The sequence below is a fragment of the Chanodichthys erythropterus genome, chromosome 14 (assembly GCF_024489055.1).
Source record: "Chanodichthys erythropterus isolate Z2021 chromosome 14, ASM2448905v1, whole genome shotgun sequence".
NCBI lineage: Eukaryota > Metazoa > Chordata > Actinopteri > Cypriniformes > Xenocyprididae > Chanodichthys > Chanodichthys erythropterus.
Genome location: NC_090234.1, coordinates 35,705,427 through 35,721,197, shown reverse-complemented (window position 1 = coordinate 35,721,197; position 15,771 = coordinate 35,705,427). Strand labels below are relative to the sequence as shown.

The 15,771-nt window shown below is 36.3% G+C and overlaps 1 protein-coding gene across 1 annotated transcript in view; it reads right to left on the bottom strand.

Moving 5' to 3' along the window:
• Window positions 1–15,771, bottom strand: part of igsf3 (immunoglobulin superfamily, member 3) — a 177,785-nt gene that overhangs the window by 38,852 nt on the left and 123,162 nt on the right. The window contains exons 5-6 of the mRNA XM_067410553.1: window positions 12,718–13,125; window positions 2,460–2,867 (exon numbers count right to left, since the gene is read on the bottom strand). Of these exons, the coding sequence (XP_067266654.1) occupies window positions 2,460–2,867; window positions 12,718–13,125 (816 nt within the window). The remainder of the gene's footprint in view (window positions 1–2,459; window positions 2,868–12,717; window positions 13,126–15,771) is intronic.

The following is a 15,771-nucleotide window of genomic DNA, read 5'->3' as shown; positions in this document are numbered from 1 at the left end:
GCAATTATGCTGGTAATGCTGTTAATGCTAATAGAACTCATAATGGTGATGTTAACAGAATAGATTTAAAAATATTTTGGTGCATTCAATTTATAACCAAATGCATGACATTTTCTATTGCGTTGTTTTCTGTCCGTATCATTTGAGCCATCTTACATTCAAAAAGGCATCACAAACACAAAAGCACAATTCTGTTTAGATATGCTTTGTAACAAGGGAACCTCAGGCTGAAATGAGCTAGTGTACCTACAAGCAAGTCTCCAGCGGGCTGCACTGATTTGCTTGTTGCCGGAAGGCAGGGAGCAGGCCTACGGGGGAAAGCAGAGCATGTTTCTCCCCCAGGGTTGTCTCACAGCCATTAACTCCTGCCAAGTCCTCGCATTGATTCTTACTAAGGGGCTCAGCTCCACACCGGGTTAGACAACAGTTACAAACACAACTTGAAATGAAGAGATGGAAGGCAATGCTATGAGGTTTCTTGCATTCAAACATTAAAACAAACTTTATGGCACGTAGGGTCAAGGTTACAAATAATGTCAACAAAATATACATGTACACATACACCCACACTTACATGCACAAAATAAATAGAAAAAAAAAAAAAGTTTAAGGTGAGGAAATAAACACATCTGCTGTTGTACTGACTAGGTTGTAGAGAGACCACGGCTTGAGAAAGGGCATACGGGAGTGTGTATCCATGCCAATGAGCTCTATGGAGACGATCAGGCTCCGAAATAATATAGCTGCTGGAATGAGGTACCTGTACACTAGGGCACTCCAGCTGCTTTGAGGCACAACTGTGTTTTTGTAATGTAAAATCATAATAAATTATTAGAATCTATAAACAAATCAATGAAAGTTTCAAAAACTTATCTTTTAAATTTGTTTAATTACATTTTTGATCATTATGGTTTCTAGAGATAGTGCCATTAAAAGTGCCTTTACTAATATATATATATATTTTTTTTTTCTTCATTTATTTATCAAGGATGCACTGAATTGATCAAAAGTGAGACATTAAAAGACATTATAAGATCTATTATATTCTCAAATAAATGCTGTTCTTTTGTACTTTTTATTGAACAAAGATTCTTGAAAAAACAGTTTTCATAAAAATATCAAGCTCAACTCTTTTCAACAGTAACAATGAGTAATGGAGTAATGATGCTGAAAATTCAGCTTTGCCATCACAGGAATAAATTAATTATAAATGTAAATATATATATATATATATATATATATATATATATATATATATATATATATATATATATATATATATATATATATATATATATATATATATATATATATATATATAATTACAGTTACTTTAGTTTTAATCGCAACAACATTATTTACAATATTACTGTTTTACTGTATTTCTTATCGAATAAATGCAGCCTTAGTGAGCTTAAGAGGCTTCTTTCAAAAACACAAAAAATTCATACCGACCCAAAACTTTTGAATGGTACTGTAAATAAATAATTAAATGTATAAATAATACACTGAATACAATGCTAAAAGAGGGCTAAAAAACTGTTTTATCTTTGAGTATTAATGTTGGTTCATTATGGGCACCAGCACAGGTCCATATAACACTCTCTGTGTTGGTCAACCTGACCAAATGCTTACATTTTGGGGACCAAATATCCCCCACTACAGTAAAACCTGAAATCACCACGTTGTGGGTACCAAACAGCTTAAAAATATATATAAAAAAAGTCCTAATGAAGGGGATGGATAATATCATTAGCTCAGTATAACACAGCATAAGTCTATGGAAAGCTCTACCGTGATGGGAAAATAAAACGTGTGTGTGAGGTCAGTGAGGAGGTCTTCCTTTTGGGAGTGGCATTGTTCTGTCAGGGGATTGAAGTCCAGAGGGACTAGATTTAATGAGCTCCAATTTTTACTCTAATGACCCACCCCCCCATTCATATTCTTCTCTTCTAATCGCTTTTTCTGGTGTGGAGGATATTAACAACCTCTTCCTTGTGCACTCCGGGCCATTAGGCGGGCCTGCCTCAGCTGCAAACACACGCCAGTCATCTCAATTACTCTTATGAGCAAAGAGAGGCCAATATCTTGTGAAACACACACATGCACACATGACAAAAGAGGGTGGAAGACTAGTGAGGGTGGAAGTTGTGAAACTAGGTCAGACTACAACATGGTGCATTATCAGTGAAATCTTTATTTCTGTTGTGACATTAAAGTGTGAGTTGTCATCTGTGCTTCTTTATAACCCTTATGCTAATTTTCAAGGCTGTGGAGTGACTCCAGCAGTCTGCCATGAGAATATTTCAAAGTTACAAACCCAAATCATAAAGGGTGTCAGTGGAACTTATCTGTAATACAGTGGCTTCAGAAGAGTCATGGTCGTTTCTTGGCCTCTGTCAAGCAGTCAGGTAGCCTACACGCACCTTTCCTGCGACGGAAGCTGTTTTTAGACTCACCAGGCTGCAGTACACTGATGCCCAGCGGGTTGGAGGTGCGGTTGGCCACCGTGGTCCAGGTGCCATCGTAATTCCTCCGATAAAGCAAGGCAGCACACTGGTACGTCCCGGCCTCCTTGCGTCCGGCTCGGGTGATGCTGAGACGGAAGTTGGTGTTAGTGGGTGTACGATCCACAGTGGTACGTGTGCCGAGGCCCAGCAGCTGATCGCCCCACTGCAGAGTGCCGTCCCGCGTGAACGTCACCAGATCTCGGAACTCTCCGTCGCCCTCTGCTGGCTGGAAGCGCCATGTGACCGCAGCAGGAACGTTGGGATTGTGCCGTGGCTTCACGATGCACTGTAGGTCAAACGAGTCACCAAACGTCACGCTGGGTGTACGAGAGGAGGCCGACACGAAGAAGAAAGATTCTGGAACAAGAACAACAACAAAAAAAGTATTAGTATTACAAATAATTGCCAAAATGCATTAACACAGAATTCAATTCATTTGCTGATAAGCATGTAAATCAACTCATCTAATTAGAACTGAGAGTCAGAACTAAGGCTTGGACAATAAATTGATGCATCACTCAATTCTGAGATTTTCCCGAGTGCATCGCGATTCTCTCTGGAATCGATTCTGAGCTTAGTTTTTAACAGCAGATGGTGCTCTATGTTAGTTTTTAACCACAAGCTCAAATGCTCTTGAAGAAGAGCGCTCGTGCGTTTGGCTAAGTTGAGAATGTACTTGCACCTTGAATGCTTTTATGACGTGAGATTAATGTAACAGCCCAGTTACGAGTACGACTGTTTCTAAAGCACGCAGTACCATCTGCTATTAAAAACTAAGCTCAGAATCGATTTGAGAGAGAAACGCGGTACATTCGGAAAATCTCAGAAACGATCCAGAATCATTTCTAAATTGAGAATGCATCGATTTATTGTCCCAGCCCTAGTCAGAACTATGCTTTTATGATATTAGTTTCTAGTCTTTTGTATTTGTTTTTTTAATCTTTTTTAATCTTTTTTAATATAATTAAAAACTGGTTTTGCACTAATGCCAGGGTAAGTTATTTGTTATTTTATTTATCTATTGTATTACAAGAGATGCCCAAACTAGGGCCCGCGGGCCAAAGTTGAATGACCTTTGATTTGGTCCGCCATACTGTTTATCGCTACAATTAATATGCACAATATTGTTTTCGTGGGCACTTCAAAATACTGTGAATAATTCTAGATAACATTAGCATTAACTGTTTTAATTTCTCAGAACTTTCAGACCATCAACAAGTCAAGATTCAGAATGCTGTAATGCAACCCTTATGGGCTGTTTAACAGCCATCACGTGCCCTATCTGACTGAGAATGAGAGTGTAAACAAAACCCACAATGAGAAGTACTGTATGTCTGAAGGAAGACCGCTTACAGCTATAGGGGTGAAAAAATTATCTATCCGATACTGAAATTGCATTACTAAATGTAATAATTGTTTGTGTGTATTGTTATTACAGAAACTGTCTCAGATTACATGTGTGCTGTAACAACAAACGTGGAGCATATATTTGAGATCGAGGAAACAAATGCACATGTTAAATTCAGAAAAATCATGCTGCCAAGTTTGAATTTCTGCATTATCCATCCATAAATGTCAGTTTTTTAACCCTCTGGAGTCTGAGGCTGATATGGGGCTTGGAGAAGTTTTGACATGCCCTGACATTTGTGCTTTTTCCAGTTGTTCATAAACATATTAATGACAAAAGTGTCATTACACTGTATTCAGCACAAGCTAGGCTACAATAATATGTGAGGAACATGTATGTACATGTTTGTATTTTTGAAGGAATAATGTTTATGCGTGGTTATTGAAAAAACAAAAAACTTAAGTCATTGAAATAAGGCCAAAAAAAGTATATTAAATCTGTTTTCACAAGACTTCTGGGTATTGGAGGTTGTAGACTAGAGTTTTTGCTTCAGAATTATGTAAACATTATGCTGCCTACTTCATATAAAACAATATATTGATTTAGTTTTTGTACAACACTTTTTGTCAAGAAACACAGTATGGGTGGAGGCGTGAATCATCATAAATAATTGGCCATTTACACCTGATAAGACAAAAGAATCACATAATAATGACCTGAAATGACTTGCATATTAATGAGGCCTTTCAGTCAGGTAGGCTGTGAAAAAACCCTCTGTAATCATTTCTCAGCTCATCATAAACAGCAATACTGTGAAATATTATTACAATTTAAAATAATGGTATTCTATTATATTCTTTAACAAAATAATTTTTTTTTTTTCATTTCTGTGCTGTAACTTGCCTTTGTTTATTGTGTTATGTAAGAGATAATGTGAAATCAGCAACAAAATAAACCCTGACAGGGTGCAACAATAAATAAAAAGTTTTATTTTGATCTATTTAAAAACAGCCAAAGTACATTAATCAACAGAGTTAACTGAAAGACTAATTGTCCCCATCGGCAGTCCCTTTGTTTGATGTTATTCCACAGAAAATGAAAGAAAACAATACAACAGTACAGAAAATACAACACAGATTAAATGCATATAAAGCTCAGTGAAATACAATTAAGTAGAACATAATACACTGAATGATGAATCATCTTTTGTTTTGTGTTAATCTAGATAATAATAATAATAATAATAATAATAATAATAATAATAATAATAATTTAACTCTGAATTTTTAATTACCATTACAAACCATTTTGAACTGAATTGACAATAAATAAATAAACAAACAAACTTACTATGATGTAGGATTTTGGGCATAGTGTCCATCCCTCCCTCTCTCTCTCTCTCTCTCTATATATATATATATACACTAATATATATATATATATATATATATATATATATATATATATAAATTAAAAATGAATAGATACAAGTGTGTGCATTGCTACAATACTTGTTTTTTTTTATATGCTAATGCAATATGATTGCAATACAGTTTAAGTACTTATTCCCTCCTGTGGATCTCCTATTTTTGCTTGACAGTAAAAACTTAAGGCTGGTTAGTTGCTATCGCGCTGCCCCCTAGGCCCAAGCCTGTCACACAAGTAAACATGATGAGAGAACTGCGGGTGACTTAATTGTGAACTCACAGCTGATACTGATGAGTCTGTGAATCTGCTAATGGGCATATAGACAACAAGACTATTCCCTGGTGTACTGCTGCTGGCACCCTTCAGCAGCAATTTAGATCGGTATTGCTCATACTATACAAGATCATAGGAAAAATAAACTCATTGCAAGGGAATGCCCAGGCTGTTTTGTCTTTCCATTTGAAGAGGCGGCAAATTTCTGCATGAGATTTCTGGAACTCCAATAGTTTTCCCTGTGGAAGGGTAAAGCGTCATTTGGCCACTTCTGAGTGTTTGCGCTTTATATGGATGATAGCAGCTGGAGGCCATACAGATCTGGAGACAGCAACATCCTTTACCAGCCTACCTGCCAGTGCCCTAATGATGCCACGCTGCTGGGCTGCAACAGAGGGCAGGTTAGCGCAACACCCGCCGGGCACAAGCTTTGCCCAGATCTCAGCAGTACCACAAGGCTCTGGCTAAGTTGAGGAAGTGAATTTCATTTGCAGAGCCTCTGTGTCCTTCAATTATGCAGACAATCTATTAAAAGGAACGGGGCAGTAAAGTTAGATGTCTACATTATCAGACTACTCTGTCTGCATGCTAATAAGCCTCAAAGACTTCCTAGGAGAAATCCCAAAGTTCAGACATTCACTGGGCTGAAAAAGGCTAGCAGGAGTTGGTGTTCTGTTTGGGAGGAAAGCTTGAGATCAGCAGAGTTAATCTACTCTGTGTTATTTTGATAAAATTTGGACAAGGTGACCTGTAGCAAGCCAACTCAATCCTGCGGGCCGCAACCGAGGAAAGCAGCCAAAAGAAGATTACACACACATCCCCTGTTTATTGAGCACATGCAAACTAATCCTGTGAGAAAAAAGAAAAAAAAAGGCTCTGCTGGATTTTTTTTTTTTTTTTTTTTTTACATTTAATGAGCTCACTTTTGCTCAGATATTGACAAAAAATGTCTCAAACTAAGATTATTGGTGGATTGATAGCAGTGTTTTCTGCAAAGCCATTCAGCAGCTAAAACTACAGCACTACAGCAAAAGTAATCATATTTTCCCTGACTTGTGAGATTGAAGTCAGAATTGAATGTGATCAGATAAAAAGATTGTGTACCATGAAATAATGCCAAGGAAACACATCTTTCTATTGTGTTGTCTAAGCTGCACTAAAAACAAGCATTAAGCACATCTTGCATGATCCAATTCAGGAAACACACAAACTCAAAAGTTAACGTCAGAATAAATCTGAGGAATCCTTCACCAAATGAATCAATGGATCAATCACTAGTCATCTAACTCACTTTCAGTCTCTAGGGATGTATGTGCGATACCAATTATATTCTTTCAAATCTGATGGCAAGTGTCATTAATGCCGCTATTGATCTGAACACCAATACTTCTATTAAATGGAGAGATTTTGTGATTTCTGGCAATAAAATGGGTAATGATTGTTATATCAAATAATACAAAAATTCATTAGCCTATAATAAATGTCTAATTAAGCTTGTTTGTTATTGAATGGACTGCAATAACTCCAGATGAATCTAGTTTTCTCTGCCATTACCTCAGGTAAGCGCTTATTTGTTTGAACACACTCATGTTCAGATCAATGGAAGGAGAAATACTCTAGTTCCTATCCTAAAACAAGTATTTCAAAACATTTTTTTCCATTTGAAAGCTTAACAATTTTAAACACACTATTATATTTAAAGGGAAAGTTCACCCAAAAATGAAATTCTGTCATCTTTTACTCACCCTAATGTCATTCCAAACCCGTACGACTTTATTTCTTCTGTGGCACATAAACGATGATATTTTGAGCAATGCCTCAGTGTTTTTTGACCATACAATGGAATCCATGGTCAACAAAACATTCCTCAAAATATTTTCATTCATGTTCCACACAACAAAAAAAGCCAGACAGGTTTGGAATGACATGAGGGCAAGTAAAATATGACAGACATCTCTTTAAATCATAAAACATCATTACTAAAATAGTACAAACAAAATGAACAAAGTTTATTGGATGATCAGACGTGGAAAGAAGAGAAATGAACAGAGGAGATTCTAAAAAATATAGGACAGCCTTGAGAATGTGTGACTCATAGATCTCCAAAGAATGATAGGACGTTTACAAGAGGAAGGCAGATAGAGACCAATTTCAAAGGCATGCGTTTCATGTTTTGATGGATTCCAGTGCTTTAGTCTCTTGTAAACACATGATCAGAAATGGCTTCCTATCCATCCAGTGTTTGACTGCAGACAGCAGGGAGCCATGATCAATGCCATCTTCTGCAGAGCGCAGGGCTGTAGGACACACGCTGAGAGTCATTATTTATGGACACGCTAACACAAGAGCTTTCACACACAACCTCTCTCACATTCCAACATTTTTCCCACTGTTACTTTGTGTGATCCACCATACGGTTTTCGATACCTAATCAATGATCACAGGAACAATCGCAGCACCTGAAAAAGTGGGCGAAAGAGCAGCATGAGCTGGAGTCTGAGAGGAGCGAGTCCAGGCATAGCCAGACAGCCAGAGCTGTAGTGTGTTTGATTATTCCAGACACACAGACATGCTCAGAAAAACATGTGGCATACACCCACCCTCACGCACAGTGGGAATAGAGATTTCAAATCTAGCAGACTGACACAAGGGGAGGCTTCAGACGGCCTCTGGATGCCTTTTCATGTCGAGAATCAGCCCTCTACAACTGGCTGTAACTTCGGTCACTGCAGTTTCTTCTCTTTGCTGTGAAACAGCTTATAACATATATCGAATCCAAATTCGTCATTTAATAAAGGTAATAAAACTTTCAGAAAGCAAATGATGCAGGAAGGGATGGTGCAGGAAATCTGTGAGGTCCATGTGAAGCAATTCAGAGCCCTTTCCACAAGCCATCATGACGGACGTGAAACTTAGGTTCTGGGTAAATTTTTTAAAGAAGTCTCTTAAGCTCATCAAGGTTGCATTTACAGGTATTTGATAAAGCAAAAATTGTAATGTTCTAAAGAAATGATTACAATTCTAAATTACAATTCTAACATTTTAAAATCTATATTTCTGTGATGGCAAAGCTCACATTCCTTCAGAAATCATTCTAATATGCTAATATGGTGTTTAGGAAGCAATTATTATCCATGTTGAAAACAGTTGTTCTGCTCTTCATTCTATGATGAATCATTTAAAAAGAACAGCATTTATTTAAAACAGAAATCTTTTGTAAAATTATAAATGTCTTTCCTGTCACTTTTTATCAATGCATCATTGTTGAATAAAAGTATTAATTTCTTGCAAAACAACAGCGCTTTGACAACAGAATTTCTACAGACACTACAATGGTCATTATATGATGCACACTCTACAGCGTCTTTTTTAAAAAGATAATTCAACATATAACACAACCGAAATGTTAAAATATTTTACACCAGCTAAGAGATCATGACGTAACGCATCAACCTTCAATTGGTCATATGTCTTCACATCATATGAATTTGTAGGTCAGAGTTCACATTTGGAACGCAGCAAATTAGCATGAGCTTGCATTTCCTGTCTCCTCCATTTGCATGCGTAAGAATGGAAGTCAATGGAATGAAGAGTGTAGTGTGACCATCTCTTAAGCCCAAACTTTTGAATGGTAGTGGGCATGAAAATATACAGCTGCATAGTACATGATAATGTGTCGTCTTGACAACAAACACCGCATTTCACCGCATATAACTCATTTTCACCGCAAGGTTCAGTCACATCTGTGGCGTAGACCAAGAGCAGCACAGAAGCTATTCGTACACAGCTTTCAAACATGGCGAAAGGAGAAAGATGAGAGGAGATGATAGTACTGGTGCTGCTAGGTAGAATTATGCAATGGAGGAAAGGTTCGTGGACCAATGCAACATGTCTTCCGCTCATCTTTGGAACACAAATTAAGATCTTTTTGATGAAATCTGAAAGATGTCTGTCCCTCCATTGACTGCCTTTGCAACTTGATATTTGAGGCTTAAAAAAGTTCATAAACAACCTTCATTTGTGTTCTGAAGATGAACGAAAGTCTCATGAGTTTGGACCGACATGAGGGCGAGTACTTGACAGAATTTTCATTTTGGGGTGGACTAACCCTTTATTTTTATACGCCTCATTGGTAGCTTTTTTACGCTCTTGTTTCTAGAAGTCAGTTGCTATTTCTGCCTTATCTATGACATCACACATGTCGTTAAATATGGCAAGTGTTGATTGGTCAGGAAGCAACGTAGTCTGACATGTTTCCTGTCCATGACACAACAAGAATTTAGGAGTCAAAATCACAAAATCTTTGACTATCGTAACAGACAAAAATGTTGTGTAGTTTGAATCTGGCATTAGGAAGACAAACACAACTATACAGTCAGCAGGCGGAGTCACAAATGAGTTGCTGCCCTCTCATCTATCTCTATTTTTAGTCTTTTTTTTAATTTAAAATCACCAAAAGTTTGTAAACAAAAGAAAAAAAGTAATATTTAACCTAATCATCTAAATTTGCGTGCTCACTAGCAGATGTCATCCAATTAACATGCTGGGAGCTCTCACTGCTTTTGTAGCAATATATATACACATAAAAAAAAAAAAAAAATTAAACTCTGGCAGAATGTGAGTCTGGGCTCACCTCTGGGTGTCATGTGTAACCCAGCCAAACGATTCCACCGCTACAGGGTGGCCTGCAGCCAGTGAGCACCCACACCACTGCTAGACACTAATGAGCGTGTTAAGACTCTCTCAGCAGAATAACACCACAAACTGGGCCCTTCTTCACACCCTGTCCTGATCCTTCATCCATACAGTCACCCAGAGTCGATGCTGGAAAACACAACGCTACTATTTTTACTCACCACCACCAACAAACCTGTCACAGGGCAAAAGCAAAGGACACAAACACTGTATATACCCACACGGACGCATAAGAGTGACTATCACATGATCACGTGCACATCCTACTTGAACAAAGTGACTCCTGCAGCACACCTGGAGAAGTCTGAACTTTCAGTATAAGATAAAGCAGCTGACATGAAGAGCGTCATGCTGCTACTCTTTGAGCTTCAAATCAAAAGCAGAGCTGATGAAACACTTCAACAAAGCTGAGCCAGACAGCAGAGGAAGTAAAAATGATCAATGTCATCGCAAAAGAGGAGCATAGATATAAATAATTAAGAGGAATAAATAAAAAAAGCCCAGTCTTTGTCACCTCATCAAAGCTTCGATATGCAGGATACATTAAGACTAGATGCTGGATAACATTCCCAACAATAAAGCTGCATTCAAGGTTCTGTGACAAATGACTTTCCCAATCCTTTGTGATTACCATATACACGGTACCACATACAAAAATCCAGCATTTTACAGATTGCTATAAAAGCATATTTCCATCTCAAAGTATATATATATATATATATATATATATATATATATATATATATATATATATATATATATATATATATATATATATATATATATATATATATATATATATATATATATATATATATATATAAAGTAACAGATAAAAAGATTAAAAAATAAAATAAATAAAGGTAAAAGTGTCACAATTTTTTGTTTTTACTTTGAGATGGAAACTGGCTTTGACTTACAAAGAACAAACTCTAAACGATTATATATATATATTTCCATTTTAATATGGGTAATATGGGTATATATATATATATATATATATATATATATATATATATATATATATATATATATATATATATATATATATATATATATATTTTTTTTTTTTTTTTAATATAGAAATTTCCATTTTAATATGGGTAATATTTTATTAATTTCCTTTAACAATCTTTTCAAACTTAATAAAAAACTATTTTAAAACTAAAATAATTTTAAATAATTACAAAGTTTGTGACAGTCACAAATGTGTAATTTCTGTGCAAATTGGCATTGCAAAATAATTATTCACAATGGTGTTTAGACTCTTTAGAGAAAGGCTCTCAAAAAACATCCAGGGAGTGATGGAGGATGACTTAAAAGTAATTTAATTAATTAATTAATTGAGATAATTAATTGAGAGAGAGAGAGAGAGAGAGAGAGTATATATTCTAAAAAAAAAAAAAAAAAAATCCACAAACAAGCAGGATATTTTAATCATATCAAATTGGAAATCACCATTTCCAAATTATATTTCCAAACATTCATACCATCCCATCTATCCCTGTTCTCCCCAAAGCAGGCAGCTTCACAACAAACACATGCCGTTAGAAATTGCTAGGGCTGCAAACTTTTTTTTTTACCGCTTTCTGGAGAAAGACAGTATATAAATGACTGACTTACATACGTCTCTAAATACTTCATCCTATTCCAACTTAGTTTGCAAAGTATAAAAAAATTACACACTTCACCTTCAAAGCAGGAGACATATTGTATGTTATAAAGAACTGATCAAGTATCTTTTCTAAAAACCACTCATTGTCACGCAACACACGCCGTGTCACATGATGTGTTTATTTAGAGCATCTGCCAGCTTGCTTGCAGTTATGTTTTTCCTTTCTGCCGTGTGCAAGCATGTGCGTGTGTATGTGTTCTCATTACACACACAGTTAAAGAGCAGACTGGGAAGTCACGGCTATTGATTGTGATGGAAAGCTGACAGCGGTAGAGTTCCACTGCACTACATGAATGTGATGCTATGTAAGCATGAGCATGAGTGAGCTATCGACTTCATATGGAGGAGATCCAGCTTTACAGCACACATGCCACTTCAACACTCACTCTACTCCATTTGAGTACATTTTCCTGTCACTGTGTGAGCTCAAGTATATGTTTGCATATGCATGCATGTATGAAGCAGAAAACAACAGAATATTTATGATGTCATAAATATGATGTGTTGGTTACAATAATACACTGCATGAGTACAAATACAATGTCAGAATACTGTATATGTATGTAGACTACAGTTCAGAGGCTTGGGGTCTGTGATGTTATTAATTTATTTTTTTAAAGTATGATATTCACAAAGGTTGCATTAATTTAATAACATACAGTAAAATTAATATTATGAAATGTGCATTAGTATGATTTTAAATACATTTTCTACTTTAAATCATCTATTTTATATATTTTTGCTCTTTATTTCTTTCTTTCCCCTACAAACTGTGTATGTAGTCTTACCAACTGATTTTACTGTGACGGTCTTGATGGCGGAGTCGTCTCCAATCTGCTGCCAAATCCAGTCAGGTGCAGTACCACTTTGGGACCACTCGGCAGCGCTGCATCTGTACTGGCCCTCATCTGTGGGGAAGGCATTATACAGGAACAGAGTGAACGTGTCTGGCCGAACCCGCTCCACCCGGACCTCTCCATAGCTGCTGCGCTCCCTAAAAGTGGGCCCAGGAGTGACCGTGCCCTCACGATCCACAGAAGCCACGTTCACAGCAGGACCTGCCCCATCCTTATCAGTCCACTGCCACGTCATTGACAAGGGACCCACAGTGTTGCTAACAACACAGGTCAACTGGATGGTCTCCCCCTCCATAATCTCTGAAGAGTTACTGGATAATGACACAGTGATGTTACTTCCTATGAGAGACAGACAAGAATTGAAATGAGACATCGTTCTTTGGAAACATGACACTAGTGCTGTGTAGTCTAGCATTTACATTATGTATGAGTAAATTACTCATGACAAGCTGTACAAGAAACAACTCCACAAATTCTAATTGGGTGACAATTGAAAGTGAATTTTTTCATCTTTGATAATTAAAATTACATATTTAAATGTTTTTTTTGTGAAAATAATTTCTTCATGCCTTAAAATAGCCAATAGCGGACTACCTGATAATCCCACTCAACTGTAGTAAACGGCTAAACGCTACACAATGGCAAGTGGAAATATTGGTTTAATTCACCTATATATGTTTGAAGCAAAAACTGATTCAGAAGAAAAAGAGGAAGAGCAAATTATATAGGGTCTTCTACAAGTCGATACATCAGAATGATAATGCAATCTACGTATTGCTCTCTAGAACGTCAGACACATAACGGTAAATTATATAATTAGTCTTTGGATTGACTACATTATCAATCAGCTAATGGGTTGCTAATGTTACACAATCCATGTTCCCATTCGCCATATTTCAGTCAGACAGCTGTCTTCTAAAAATTAGCATCCTTAATGCTTTGAACATTATAGTAAGTCAGTGGAGAAAGACACATAGTTCATCATAACATCATAATATAGTGTTGTCAAAAGTACTGACCGCGATACCAAGTCGGTACTGAAATTTTAAAAATGTGATGCTTTGAGCGCTGTTGAGTGGATTTGTAAACACCTCTGATTGGCCTTTGTGTTCACGCGCTCATCAGATATCTGATTGGCTACAATGTTCAACGCACGTTTGAATTTGAAAGCCAATCATAGACATATCTGATGAGCGTGTGAACACAATTCATAAACACAACTTTATTCTTTATAAATCTCTCCAACTGTGTGTAATGTTAGCTTTAGCCATGGAGCATAGCCTCAAACTCATTCAGAATCAAATGTAAACATCCAAATAAATACCATACTTACGCGATTAGACATGCTGCATGACGAACACTTTGTAAAGATCCATTTTGAGGATTATATTAGCTGTGTGAACTTTGTTTATTCTGTTTAAGGCAAGCGCGAGCTCCGGGGGTGGAGAGCACGAGAATTTAAAGGGGCCGCAGCCTGAATCGGTGCATATTTAATGATGGCCCAAAACAGGAAGTTAAAAAAATGAATTTAAAAAAAAAATCTATGGGGTATTTTAAGCTGAAACTTCACAGACACATTCAGGGGACACCTTAGACTTATATTACATCTTTTAAAAAGACATTCTATGGCACCTTTAAGCTACCCAGATGAATCACACTACTACCAGATTAGATTTAAAAGCAATAAAACTTAAAATTAAAGTACAATATAAAGACATTACCTTTCATTCTATAATTTTTAAAATGTTTTTGAAAAAAGTCTCATGCTTACCAAGGCTGCAATTATTATATATATGTATGTATATTATATATATATATATATATATATATATATATATATATATATATATATATATATATATATATATATATATATATATATATATATATATATATATATATATATATATATATATATATATATATGTATGTATGTATGTATGTATGTATGTATGTATGTATGTATATGTATGTATGTATGTATGTATGTATATATATGTATATATATATGTATGTATGTATGTATGTATGTATGTATGTATGTATGTATATTATATATATTTATATATATATATATTTTTTTTTTTTGGGAAATGTCATTTATTTCTTTGATGCCAAGTTGAAGTAGTACAGTAAAAAGTAATTTGCATTGGTTTATGGGAATGGGCAGTCTATTGGACTAGCGTAGTGCAGTTATTTAATTTAAAGAATTCTGTTTGATTGAAGTTGAATGTGGCTTCTACAGAGCATCAAATCATTTGACAACCTTTGAGCTCATGTTAGGTCTGAAAGATTTATACATTATCACTAAAATCAATATGTGAATGGCATCTATTTTCTGTATCTCTCTGTAGCGCTCTACAGCAGACTAGGCCTCAAACTAGCAGGACTTTTGGGGTAGTTTTCTCATCAAGAGGTCTAGAGCCTGAGAGATCTCGTAAGTACGAGTGTAGATCAAAGCTTTCACAGATATCTCCAGACTTCTCAACAGGGATTTCACACCACCACATCCCTTTAAAAGCAGCAAGTGATAAAACAAAAATAGGACTTTAAAGAGACAAAGTTTGCACCCTTCCCATGGGTCATCCAAGGCTCGTTTCAGAAAGAGAACTTCTTGAGAAGAAAACCACCATGACCAATCAGGCAACGGACACAAGAGGCTTTGATTTTATACATAACAAAAGGGAAACATCTGGGGATGAAACCTCTTCAATTGCTAATGTGCTCCTTTTCCCAGAGGACATGAAATAAGAAGTTTACACAACGATCAGCAGGAGTATGGCTGTACCTTCGCCCCAACCTATTCTCACAGTTTCATATATTGTCTGAAAGGCCTGCTTAGATAGTTGGTGTGGCCTTAAGCAGAAGAGAGAGAGAGAGCATGTGGGTGAAAAAAGGGCTGAACTCGGTGTTGACTCGATTCCATGCTGCAGCTATCAAGCCACTGCTCTTAACCCTGTGAATATTGCGAATATTGTGAATATT